The sequence below is a fragment of the Drosophila teissieri genome, chromosome 3L (assembly GCF_016746235.2).
Source record: "Drosophila teissieri strain GT53w chromosome 3L, Prin_Dtei_1.1, whole genome shotgun sequence".
In the NCBI taxonomy this organism is placed as follows: Eukaryota; Metazoa; Arthropoda; class Insecta; order Diptera; family Drosophilidae; genus Drosophila; species Drosophila teissieri.
In genome coordinates, this window is record NC_053031.1 from 13,265,094 (window position 1) to 13,278,579 (window position 13,486).

Here is a 13,486-nt window from a genome sequence, read left to right on the forward strand (position 1 = left end):
AGATACAAAAATATCAATTTCAAGTGCGTCACTTTTGGACTGTTAACCGCACTAAAATGCTCCACTTAGGCGAGGACATGTCTGCAACCCATAAATATCCATCTAGCTCCTTTTCTGCGGAGGAGCATCTATTTTTTATGGGGTCTTAATTATGCCACAGCACTTGAGCTGTTTTAGTTTTCTCTTTAGTTTTTCCTTTTGGCGTTGACTATTTCAGTCCTAGTTTTAGGTTTTATGGGCGACAGCATTTCGTCGAGGACGTGCGGCTCGTTCAACGTGTGAGTTGCAATTGTCAGAGAGCGAGCCTGGATACATGGCGTACGTATAGCCAGATAAATGAGTGGAAATTTCGAGTGAAACTCGCGACACTGAGTTCTGCATCGCAAGAGGGAACCAGAGATATTGAGATACATCTATATCCGACTCTCAAAACCAGTTCCGACTACCTGCTGGCGGGCTTATCTGAGAGAGAGGACGTCTTCGCAAGGCCGTCTCGCCTTAGCCACGCCGCTCTTTTTACCCAAAACCGATGCAGCTGCCTGCCACCACCACCAGCACCGCCATGAGCGGCACCACCACCATCTATACCGCTCAAACGGCTCTGTTACCGCTACAGAACGCGCTCTGTACCGCTCAACCACCCCGGCAAAACGGGGCAGCCGAGGTATCGTTTGTGCAGCAGGCACTTCGTAAAATCAGTGTAGTTCGTTGCCTCGTCGTGAGCGGTTGTCTGCCAGCTATATAGACCCAGTTGCGACTGTAGTTCCTCTCTCTTACCAGAGTTGGTAACACGAAATACGTAAAAAGCCAAACGGAAAACCGTCGAACGCCTAACAACAACTTGAAGCGTGCAGTCAAAGCGAACCATTGGATTATCGCGCACGTTTCACAAACAATCAGCAAACAAAAAACAAAAAAAACGAAACAAGCAACACAACAAAGCAAATTTTAATTTGAACAACACACACATGTTTTAGTTAAGCAAATGTGACAAAACAGAAAATTGGCTATTCAAAATATTTGCCCAAAGTGAAACAGTGAAAACGCAAAAACACATCACAGAATACAAACAAAACCCGAAACACTGCATTTTGCATTTTTTGTTCTGTTCATCAACGATTTGATCTGCTGAAAGCCAGAAATTGTTGCCAAACAATCATCAAAGAAAAACAATAGGTAAGTTTCACTTGTGGCATACAGTTTGCAATGCATAAAAGTGCTGAAAAGGTGGAAAATTGTGAAAATTAGGAAAAGTTCTATGGAATAAAGTTAGGCTGCCAGACACAATAGGAAATATATTTATATCTGAATTGAAATAAAAAAGTTTGTTTCGTAGAATATAAAGTTAAATTAAAATATTTAATCCGTTTTCAAATTCCAAAATGTGAATTTATTAGGACCGAAGCATTAGCAACTTTAAATATATATTTCCAGAAAGAAATAAAAATAAAACATCTAAAAATATAGCTGAGATGAGATACTTGTGAAAACATAAAAACGCTTGCTAGAAGAACTCTGTAAATTTTAATCAATAGAAATAGTTCCACGAAAATAGGCTAATTAACCGAACTCACAGAAAAGACAGAAACTAATTTTGAATATTTTTCCCTCGTTTGTCTACCCGCAGCACTATGGAAAACTGAAAATCCCAACAACAACTCTGAAAGAATTGAAACAGCAGCACAGAGTGAAGCAAACTGAAAGACAGAAATCAAAAGAGAATCAGAGACCCCAAGATGCAGCGAAACATGATGATCGCCTTCGTGGGCATCTGGTGCATTTTGGCCAGCATTGGAGTGGAGCCTGCGGCGGGTTTGGCCAATTGCCCGCCCGGTTGTCAGTGCGATGATAATACCCTGGTGGTGCAATGCGGCGAGGGCCAGCTGGACGTGCTGCCCATCGCTCTGAATCCCTCCATCCAGCGACTGGTGATCAAGAGCAACAAGATCAAGACCATCGACTCGTCCATCCAGTTCTACGCGGAGCTGACCTTCCTCGATCTGTCCTCCAATCACCTGATGACCATTCCGCAGCGCACCTTCGCGTACCAGAAGAAGCTTCAGGAGGTGCATCTGAATCACAACAAGATTGGTCAGATCAGCAACAAGACCTTCATTGGCTTGTCGGCAGTTACGGTCCTGAATCTGCGTGGCAACCAAATCTCGGAGCTCCACCAGGGCACCTTCACTCCTCTCCTGAAGATCGAGGAGCTGAATCTGGGCGAGAATCGCATTGGCTATCTGGATCCCAAGGCCTTCGATGGACTCTCCCAGTTGCGCATCCTCTATCTGGATGATAACGCCTTGACCACCGTTCCCGATCCCGTGATCTTCCAGGCCATGCCCAGTCTGGCTGAGCTGTTCCTTGGAATGAACACGCTGCAAAGCATTCAGGCTGGTGCCTTCCAGGACCTGAAAGGACTCACTCGCCTGGAGCTCAAGGGTGCCAGTCTACGCAACATCTCCCACGACAGCTTCCTGGGCCTGCAGGAGTTGCGCATTCTCGATCTTTCCGATAATCGTCTGGATCGCATTCCCTCCGTGGGTCTCAGCAAGCTGGTTCGTCTGGAGCAGCTGTCCCTGGGTCAAAACGACTTCGAGGTGATCAGCGAAGGCGCCTTCATGGGCCTGAAGCAGCTTAAGCGCCTGGAGGTGAATGGAGCTCTTAAACTGAAGCGTGTGATGACCGGAGCCTTCAGCGATAATGGTAACCTGGAGTATCTGAATCTGTCGTCCAACAAAATGCTCTTGGAGGTTCAAGAGGGCGCCCTCAGTGGACTGTCTCAACTGAAGCATGTGGTGCTCAAGGCCAATGCGCTGACCTCCTTGGCCGAAGGTCTGTTCCCGTGGAAGGATCTTCAGACTCTGGACCTCTCCGAAAATCCCTTGTCCTGCGACTGCCGCGTGATGTGGCTGCACAATCTGCTGGTGGCCAAGAATGCCAGTCAGGATGATGTTTCCGAACTGCTGTGTGAGTTCCCCGAACGTCTGCGCGGTGAGTCCCTGCGCCATTTGAATCCCGCCATGATGGGATGCACCCATGCCGATCCTCGCAAGCAGGCCTTGATTGGAGCTCTCCTGGTGGGATCTGCGGCCACGATCACCGCCTTGGCTTTGGTTCTGTACCGCTGCCGTCATAAGATCCGCGAAACCATCAAGGGCGGTCTGTGGGGCAACTCGGCGCTGGGCCGCAAGGAGCGGGAATACCAGAAGACCTTCTGCGACGAGGACTACATGTCGCGCCATCAGCATCATCCCTGCTCCCTGGGCATCCACTCCACGTTCCCCAACACCTACACCGCACCTCATCATCCCGGAGCCACCCATCACTACGGAATGTGCCCGATGCCCGTCAATGATCTGGGCGCCATCGATCCCCAGCAGAAGTTCCAGCAGCTGGTGGTGCCCACTGCCACAATGGTCAGCGAGAAGAAGCTAAATAACAACAAGGCCCTGGTGTCACAGGGAGCCATCGACGACAGTGCCTCGTTTGTGCTGCACATGAAGTCGGCCACCATGGGTCGGGATGTGCATCAGCAGAATCCCCAGCTGAACCACTATACCAAGCCGCAGTTCCTCGCGGCCACGGCCACAGTGGGTGACTCCTGCTACTCGTACGCGGATGTGCCCATGGTGCACGGTGCCCCGTTGGGTGGACCAAATCAGCCGCAACTGCGACTGACCCAGGAGCACTTCAAGCAGCGTGAGATGTACGATCAGGAGATGGGCAGCGAGATCCTGGACCACAACTACATCTACAGCAACACCCACTACTCGATGCCCTTGGAGCAACTGGGTCGCAGCAAGACGCCCACGCCGCCACCGATGCCACCAGCTTTGCCCCTGCGCAATGGACTGTGTGCCACCACAGGACGCAGATCCTTCCAGCAGAAGTCCGCCTCCCAGAAGCAGCAGCAGCAGCAGCAGAACAACAACACACTGCGTCAGTTCACGCACTGATCCTCGACCTATCGACGCAGGCAGCTGAGCATCTATGCTTAGTAGTCCGCTGCCCAACACTGTGATGCCAAAACCCCCAAAAAGCCCACTAAACCAACTCCCTCCCCTCCAGAGACAATTAGCGTGTAGTTAGGCGTAAGGAAAACATTGTAGTAGCTGTAATCGAAATACAATCTAGGCATTAAGTCAGAGAAAATCTTGCCTTGTACATAATTAACTTTAAAGCACTCTTTCGAACCTATAGAACACTGAAGGATCTCCAATTCTATCAGCACTTTGCCAACACTACTGTTTTCCTCGTCCCCCTCCGAGCATAAGTTAATCGTAGTCTCTAAGATGAATTGTAAATGATATACGAGTTTAGATAAAGACAACAAAGCACTGAGAGTCAACGTAAGCTTAATTTTAACTTATTTAATTTATTGTTAAATGCAAAATCGTATCAGATGCAAACAACTATTTATGTATTAGTTAGAACAAGAAATTTATGCAAATTTAAGCGACAAAAAACAAAATATCAAACGAAAACAGAAACAGAAAATATACGCAATGAAAACAAAACTCATTTCAAAACAAAAATACAACTGTGTGTGTGTGTTCATTCTGGCTCTTAATTTAGCAGATTTTCCTTTCAGCCGGCATACTGTGGAAATGCTGTGGAAATTTGCCTTTAATTATACATTTTCCCTGTGCACCGACAACTTTTCCTCTGTGTCAATTTGTCTCGACATTTTCACTTTTTTTCCACGAGCTCAAAACTTTTGACTTTCAATTCAATTAAAAGTAAGTTGAGGGCTTGCATGCCGTGCTCGGGGGAATAAAAATTGCAGCAAAATTAATATACTATTATTCAATAGTAACAAGCTCGGAAACTTTTGCAGACCCAACTCAAGCAGAGCGTGGCAAGTGGGTAGGAGGTATACTTTTCAATTGAATGTGCAGGGAAACACATGTGTAACTACTATACATAAGTACAAATATATATAGATATATATGTAGGTACGGCCACCCCTTCATTGTCACCTGCAATGCAGCTGTCGCCTGGCGGACCAGAAAGTTGCCAACTCACCGTCGAAGTTTGCCCCTGGGAACGCTCAAGAACCCTATTTTTCGTTGGTTTTCTAGTCTTTCTGCTCAATTTCAAGCCAAATCGAAACCTATTTAGACAATTACGAAAATAGAAATCATTTCAGAACTTCCAGCGAGCGAGCGAGCGAGAAATGTATGTACGGTAATAACAATAAATAAATAACAAAGGCAAATAGCGGCCAGAACCAAGCCCCCCAAATGGCCAACAATAAAGGCGGCGAAGAAAGAGTAAAGACCAGATACTCAACCTCTGACTGATTTCGCCGTTGGATTCCGGCGGCTGGCGGGGTATCCATCATCAAATTTCGATTAAAAGGCGCGTGTACTCGAGATTCGAGATTCCAGATTCGAGACTCGAGAACGAGAGAGAGCTGAGACTTGAGAGTCATTCGCACTATTCAGGCTTCATTAGGAGGCGAAGTAACGAAAACATTTTGATTTCGATCATTACAATTTCCTTTCATGGCCCCCAGTTGAGTGAAAGAGCTACCGAAGGGGCCGCTGGCAAGGGTTAGTGGATCAAGCCACGAAGCAACAGCGAATGTAATCATTAATTCGCCTCAACACAGGCTCAGCCGCAGATACAGCTACAGATACAGATACACGACGATATGGCTCTCAAAGATACGGACTCCAACACCGCGATACATTTACAGATTGTGAGCCCCCAAAACGGATTCTGAGTGAAGACTCGGAACATTGAAGCCCCAGCTACCCGAAGGCAATAATTATCGAACCAAAAGCCCGGACTGGTCCACATGTATATGAAATGAAAGACCATTGTGGCCCATCTGGCTGGCCGATTGTATGATGACCATGTTGAAAATGCTCATTAAAGGTACTTCAGAAATTAAAGCATTTCACAATTGTTCCAAAAGCGAGAGCTCCCCGACCGGGTTTAGAGTTCAGAGAGATTGAGATTTCGTTTTCGATTCGGCCCGCCATTTATCAGATGTTGTTATCTATCTGTTGTTAGTTGGCTTTTGGTCTTCGTTCCGAAGCTCAATTAACGTGGTCTTGAATGTCTTTCTGAGGTCAAACTTGGGGGCGAAACCGATGATTTTTGGTTTGGTTTTAAAGCAAGGGGTGGGGAGAAAGAAAATAAAGAAAGGCCAGATTTAACACTTAAATTCATTCTTCTGGCTGCTTTCATAGAAGCTGGTAATTTCATTTTTCCGCTTCATAACGCAACTGCCATGATTACAAAGTGTTAACTTTGGCGGTTGGTTGCTTTAAAGAATAAATGGAAATATTCTAGTTTTCAAAAAGTAGGGCACTAATAATAAGAAATGAATCGAAATAACTACGTACAAGTTCTCTACGGATTAATGCCTCATCTTCGCATTAAGTTAGTCGGTTACGGATTCACTTATCACCCCATTTAGTCATGGTCGGCCATCAAACCCGAGGCAGGTAACACGTGAAACTTAAGCCCGGGGCGTGAAGACACCCAGCCACAGAGGGACTCAACCGCGCCTCCCTCCACACGAAACTCATAAAGTGCCCAGAGACAGTTTTCATTTGACAAAAATTTGTGTGCATCTTCTGGGTTTTTTGTTACACCTTACAATGGCCATAACACTGAGCCAAGCGCTCTTCCCTGGGCCCGAAACTGCACAGCTCTACCCATGGATCCATGGACCAACCAATGGACCAAATGGACCCATGCCGAGTGCTGTGAAATTTCTTAACAATAACCGAGGCCCAATTGTCCCGCTGCGAGGAGAAGACTGTGAAGAATACCGTGACGCTAGGCCCATGCTGTGAGCTCAGGGCTTGGTTCTCCTGCTCGACTCGCATTAATTTCTCATCATTTGGCATTGGCAGGCAGTCGGTTAGGGAACGTAGGGAAAGCGAAGGGAAGGGATGGGTCTCAGGGAAGGGACTACCAACTGCGTATTAATGGAAATGTTATAAGAGATTAGCAGGCATCCGCACCGAGAGATACAAAGGTGTCCAAGAACACACTGGCTACAAACTGGGTACAATTGCAACCGTTTTTGTGTGCGCTTAATGCGAATTTTTATGCTGCGTCCCATACGAATGCCATTTGCAAACCAGAGAGGTACTGACTGTGTAACTCGGGCGTGATCTACCTAAAAACTCAACTCATTATGGTCAATCATTGCAGTCGCTGTGGATGTGGATGTGGATATTCGTGGCCCCTCGGAATTGTGCAAGACTTTCCCAACAATCGAGTGGTAATCAATCTGACAAGCTACCGCATTTCGGGCAATTGTTTTCTCCGATTGTGTTTCCCTACATGGGGCTGAAAATGAGGTCAAGTTGGGAAATATCTTCCAGGGAGTAGATAGATGATAACAAAGGAGGAAACGGTTTAAGGTTGCAACAATGTTTGCAAGGATCACGCAGATCGGATGACTATATCGGATTGCAAGAGTTATCTTTAATGCATTTAATAATGATAAATGATTTTGTACAGCATCATTAACTTATTTATGACGAAGCAGAGATAATATATTTTGTGTATTTAAGATATGTTGCTGAAAGTCCAAAACTCATTAACCTACCGCCATTTATGGGGCAATTCCAACTTCGTTGCTCCTGATGTGTTGCACACACTTAAAATAGATTAATTTTCCCTCAAGTGCCGGAGCACTCGTAAATGCAATTTCTGTTCAACAAAAATCGCGTAAAAGGGAAAAATCAAGCGGCTAGCAGCCACTGCAGCACCAACTCAAGCGACAGCATTTTTAATTAAATAATTATTATAATTGTTGTTGTAGCTTAAGAAGATTTTCATTTTCAGATTTTTTATTTTTTATTTTTTTCGCACATTTCGCCCATGTGAGAACGACGCATAAAAATTAAAAAACATGTATAAATGTGCTCGGTTGTGTGCGTGTGTGTATAATTATGTCAAAATATAAGACCCGCAAAGTAAACGAAATTTCCCAACAGCGAATGTGTGTGTGTTCGTGTGTGTGTGTGGGTGGGCAAGTGCGTTCGCAACTTTTGCAAAAATATTTTAAATTAAAATTAAAATGAAAGGAAAAAGAAAGGGGGTCAATGGGAAAGCCGATTGCATGAGTACTCTTTATAATAATGAATATTTTAAGTCCATGTACAAAGATGTTATTAATATATTTTTCACATGTAAGATTTTGTGTGCAAATGTTTCTTTTATCTGCATTTATGTCGAGAAAATGTAATGAAGATATGGAAAAACTGTGTTGTATTCTATTTAAATTTTTATATATTTTATTGATCAGAAAATGGAACTTTAAAAAGTATTCTATAAAAGGATTCATACCCTTAGACATCCTAATCTTAAGTCTATTTGCAAGAATATTTTAAGTGTTTATTCTAAATTGGTGTCTTTATTATTATAGTCAAATTAATTTGTATACAAAATGTGAATAAATTTTGTATAAAAAGGAAAGAAAGCGTATTGGATGAGTGTTGAAGGCATTGATCAAGTGTATACCCTTCGACTTGGCCCTACTCGGTAAATAAAGGCGTGTAAATCTGCCACGAGTCCTGGGCAACCTCCCACCATTTCGAGAGCCGGTTGCTGTGGCAAGTTGCAACCTCAACGACTGACAAACAGTAAACAGAAATCGGAAAACAGCAGCAGACACGTCGAGGAATCATGCGCTACTCATGGGAAATCGCAATGGGAACCTCTGCTTCGAATGGACCAGCCTGCACGCAATAATGCTAAATTGTTTTTCAATTATTTTATAGGTTATGGTAATATTTATTTTAATTGAAAACAAATACGAGCCAGTGCAAACTCGAGCACCGGACCTCGGGCACTGGCAATTTCGGAGCTCTTATATTCCGCGCTGTTTTTTGGCGAGAATATTGGATGTCGTGCGAAGAAGGCAAAAAATTGCATTCATGTGCATCATTTAAGGGATACAAATAAATGTATAAAATACAGCGAAAAAATGCAACATCAGTTGATTGTTTTTCAAGGCTATAACGAACCTTTATCAGCGACATGCAGAGTGCGTTTAATGCGCACTTTTATTTTTTGGTGCCAACTCACATTTTTCTTAATTTGGCCTAGACCCATAGGCTATTAATAACTGCGTTAATTTTTGGGGTTTTTCCGCCGAGAAATAAAAGAAAATAACCAAATTTTGAAGTAATTAATACTTCGTTACTGCCAAATTGAATGCTAGTTCGATTAAATTTCGGAAAATTCGCAAAACAAGCGACGAGGAAATCGATGTTTGACCCCGCTGCACAAAATGCATTTCCAGTTAGGAATTTCGTCGTGTTTTCCAGCATTTTCCGCCTGGGTAAACAGGCTAAATATACATATTTCAGACCGCACAATTTGTGGTCCCTGGTCAATCAACAAATCGTAGTTGCAACGACAGCAGTCAGATTTCAAGCAAGCCCAGAGTTTTGCCAGTACAGAAAAAAACGGCGTAAGCTCAAAACTGAAAACTCAAATGCTACACTTACTCATACGAATTATCATAAAGAACATAACATTCCGCCATTTAAGAGGATACGTGTGCTGAAATACCAACGAGCCAGTCTGTAGCGGAATCCCCGGAGCCAGAATAAAACCCAAACTCATTCCCATTCTCATTCCCGAAAACCCAACCCAGTCGCTCGATTTAAAACTCAGCACCCACTCTGCAGAACTCGTCTCGTTTCGTGTGTTGGCAGCATTAGGAGAAGTTGCAATTAAAACTCATTTTCGTTGAAAACGCAATTTTCCAGCGTGAATTCCATTTGGTGAACAAAGTTTTTCTGCACTCCGCCCAAGTTGATGATAAGCTGAAATGAATTTTAAACAGTATTCATCGAGGCATTATCTCGGGTCTGCCAACTAAGCGGATATTTGGCGCGAGTTGTTGGATTTTCTAAGGCCATGGATACAAGTAGTTGACCTCCGATTGTTTTTTCAAAAAATTGATTTAAACGGAAAATGTACTAAACGCTTTCTAGTTTAATGAACCTATTATTTTTATGAAACTTTCTAGTTTAATTCACGTATTATTTTTTATGGAATTTATTAAAGCATAAAGCAAACAATTTTTGGAATATTTTGATTCACGTGATTTATCTTGTATAATTATAATTAAATGGATTATTTACGTGATTTATCTTGTATATTATTAATACATGGATTAATTGTGCATTTAAATGCAAACTTTTGGTTGGAATATCTACGAAATTAACAGATGTCCGAAACATTTAAATGAAATGAATTAATTGGTTAGGAACTTTTAGTAGCGTATCTGTTTTTTACTTGTTGGCATTCGAGCATTCTGGGATGCTCCATTTGGAGCTTTCGGGTACTTTTGAAGCGAATTTCAAATGCATCACAATGAATTTCAATAATACGGCATATAGAGCGATGACCTGGAGCAGTACCCCCGAAAATTCACAACTCCTCGCCGGCCAAATTCAATTATGAGTGGTCTGCATTCAGTCTGGCTTGCGGACACCCAACTCTTGCCTGGTTTTCCCAACTGTTTTCCACACACTCTGTTGATTGACGACTGCATTTGCGAAAATGCCGTGCGAATTGTTTTGTGTGTGTTATCTCGACTGACATCAAAGTGCAACATTGTTGAATGCCAATGCACCAACAGCACAGCACAGCACAGTCAGCAGTGTGATGAGTTTTTAAATTTGTTATTAAACGTTTTTGGTCGATTTGAATTTAGATGAAATTGCAGTGCCCATCCTTCTTTCACTCCACTCCACTCCACACCACTCTTTCTAAATTTCCCTGTATCTGTTTGAATTTTTACTGCCTCTGATTTTTCATCTCGCCGTGGCGTGGGAGGAGGGTCAAAGGTTGTTCAGACCCGATTTGGCGTTTCAAATTCTATAAATTTGCTATTTTGTTTGACCGTTGTACGCATATTGGCAAATTGAGTTTTGAGCGGGTCGAATGAACTCTTGCTTTTTGCACATTTTCCCCCTTTTTGGCCTGCTCTCGATTTGTTTGATTTTCCCGCAGTTTTCCTCTCTTTCACGCGGTGTCTCTAGTTGGCCTTTGGCAAATATCATTAAAATATTGTTGATACAATTTTGGTCGATTGTCTCTGTGGCTGATTGAATTTTTAAATAGCCAGCGGTTTCGTTTTTGCGCTATGAGTGTATACCGCAAAAATGTTAGAAAAATTCATATTTCCTCCCTACGTTTTTTGAGAATGTTGATACAGCTCTTATGCGCATACAAATTGTCAGAAAATGATGTGTGTTTTAATTTATTGTACTGGATTAAGTATGTGTGTATCTTGTTGCATTTCAGGGGTAAAAGATAAGTTATTCCACCAGCTGATAAGCTGAAGCCTGATAATATTATCGCTTATTTTCTAGCTGCCTTCTCGAAAAAAAGCTGATAAATTAACTACACCTGCCATCGTTTAACCAGACCCTAAAACCTTCAAAATAGTCAAAGACCCTTTAATTATCTTCTCAAACTGCCTAACACTTTGAAGTTCAAAATGACCAACAAATTAATTGCCCAGCGAAGAATTCCAACGAACCGAAAGCCCAAAGAAACCACAAGACTTTGACAAAAGCCGACCACCAATTTTTAAAGAAGTATTTAGAAATCAATAGAATCACATTTATTTAAGCCAAGAAAATCCCAATCGAAACTCCATTATGTTGCCAAAAAAAAAAATAAATGGGGGAGAAAAGGTAAAAGAATTGAAAGAAGAAACAGCGTGACAGATTATGCAAACTAATTACACAAAATTAGTTGAGATTTATGCCCCGAAAAAGTTCCGAAAAGCCCAAAAGAGTTTTGATACTCCCAGCGCCGTTCACCTCACCGCATTTATTAATCAATTCAATTTTTGCCGCTCGGCGTGAGCTTGAATTTTGTTGTTTTGTGTTTTGGAAGTTGGAGGAGCATTGGAGCATTGGAAACCCGTTTGACAAATAGTGTGACATAATATCTGGGTGGGGAAAGGGAGCAGAAGAGCAGAGGAGCAGGGTCAGCTTGAGGTCCACGTCTCCCTTTTGGGTCTTACAAATTTGTATGATGTAGAGCTTAATTGGTGATTAACCACCTGTAGATTGGACTGCATTTCCACGGACCAACTCGGCGAGTGAAAGAAAAGTCGTGCCAGGCCGGGCCCCGAAATGAAGACGATGCCGTGTCTCTGGAAACCCCCGACCACAGCCCCAAACTAAAACTTAAACTCAAATCCATACCCATACCCAAACCCAAATCCAAATCCAGACCCAGTCTCCTTGCAGGCGAATGTCACTGCTGGACTAGTTCTCCACAGAACAAGATTTATGGTATACAAGACTCGGTTGGCCCGATGTTGCTGTCAGCGGCAGAGAAATGCTGAAGCGGGGAAGGGATCGGGGATGGGTTTTCCATGGAAATTGCTGCACTCGCTTTGGAGTCTTTGGGAAAATAATTCATTTCGATTTGTCAATGAAGCGCTTAGATTATCTCTCTATTAATTATCGTTTATGGTTTGTTTGTTCGTTAGTTCGCCTCGGGGCTTGGCTTCTTATCTATGGGGGCGTCAAAGAACACGCTTTGTGTCGAGAACGGTTCCCATGAACTTTCCGTCTAGATAACATCCAGAGTTTGTTCCATTTCACCTGGTGAACCACCACCACCCGCTCACTTAAATGGAAGGCAAATTGGCCAGACCAAATATTGTGGCACTGCCAATCGAGATCTATCTCTTGCCTGGTGCTCATCCCGAGCCTCCACTATTAGAATGCTAATATAAACATGAAAACTGAAACTTATTACAAAACCCATTAGTTCCTCTGGTTTTTGGTTTACTTTTTTCAATGTCCTCGACTAGTTTGCCCGGTCCGTTGGTTGATTGCCTCCCGAAACATTTATAACGTTTTGGGTGTCTTCTCACATTTGTGGCACTCTTTCAATTTTAAGGTCCCTGTGACTTAGCTTCGACATGAGCCAAGCTTATAGAATATTATACATTTAAATGTCGTTGTTTAGGAACTGAAAGACATTAAGTAAATATGTATCACAAAACTAAGCGTTTATAAAAAAAAAAAAAGATCTAAAGATCAAGCTGAGATCAGAAAAACAGAGCTTTTCAAACATGATACATATTTCGTGTTTACAGTAAGAACTTATTTCGTAGCAGACCAATAATCTTGAATATATGCGTGCAATCAATTTATTATTATATTTTTAAATATATTTTAGAACTACTTTCTGTTACTTTCCAGGAAAGAGTCTTCGTTATTTGCCATTCTGTCAAGCGGAGTGGATTTTCCTTCCTTCGATTTCTTTTTCTTTTGCGGTTACATGTGAACCGATGCCCGTTGGCGCTTTTCCTGGGTTTTCCTGCGCTATCCAACGACCAATCAATGCCAAACTGATGATGTTAATCTGACTGGCCCTTCTCCTGCTGCCACGGCTACTGGCAGGGCCACGCCCCCTGGCTGGCAGTTTCCATTTACCCTTAAGTTAAAATTCATTTGAATATACA

The 13,486-nt window shown here is 42.9% G+C and overlaps 1 protein-coding gene across 1 annotated transcript; it reads left to right on the forward strand.

Annotated features, from left to right (window-relative positions):
- The first annotated feature begins 721 nt into the window (after positions 1–721).
- Positions 722–4,498, forward strand: LOC122616474 (leucine-rich repeat-containing protein 15). The gene is made up of 2 exons (XM_043791937.1): positions 722–1,176; positions 1,628–4,498. Exon 2 carries the CDS (start codon positions 1,737–1,739, stop codon positions 3,957–3,959), a length of 2,223 nt encoding a protein of 740 aa, XP_043647872.1. The 5' UTR covers positions 722–1,176; positions 1,628–1,736; the 3' UTR covers positions 3,960–4,498.
- Positions 4,499–13,486: the final 8,988 nt, after the last annotated feature.

What these genes read in the sequence shown, in the direction of transcription:
- LOC122616474 (XM_043791937.1), top strand. Translation starts at nt 1,737, where the DNA reads ATGCAGCGAAACATGATGATCGCCTTCGTGGGCATCTGGTGCATTTTG.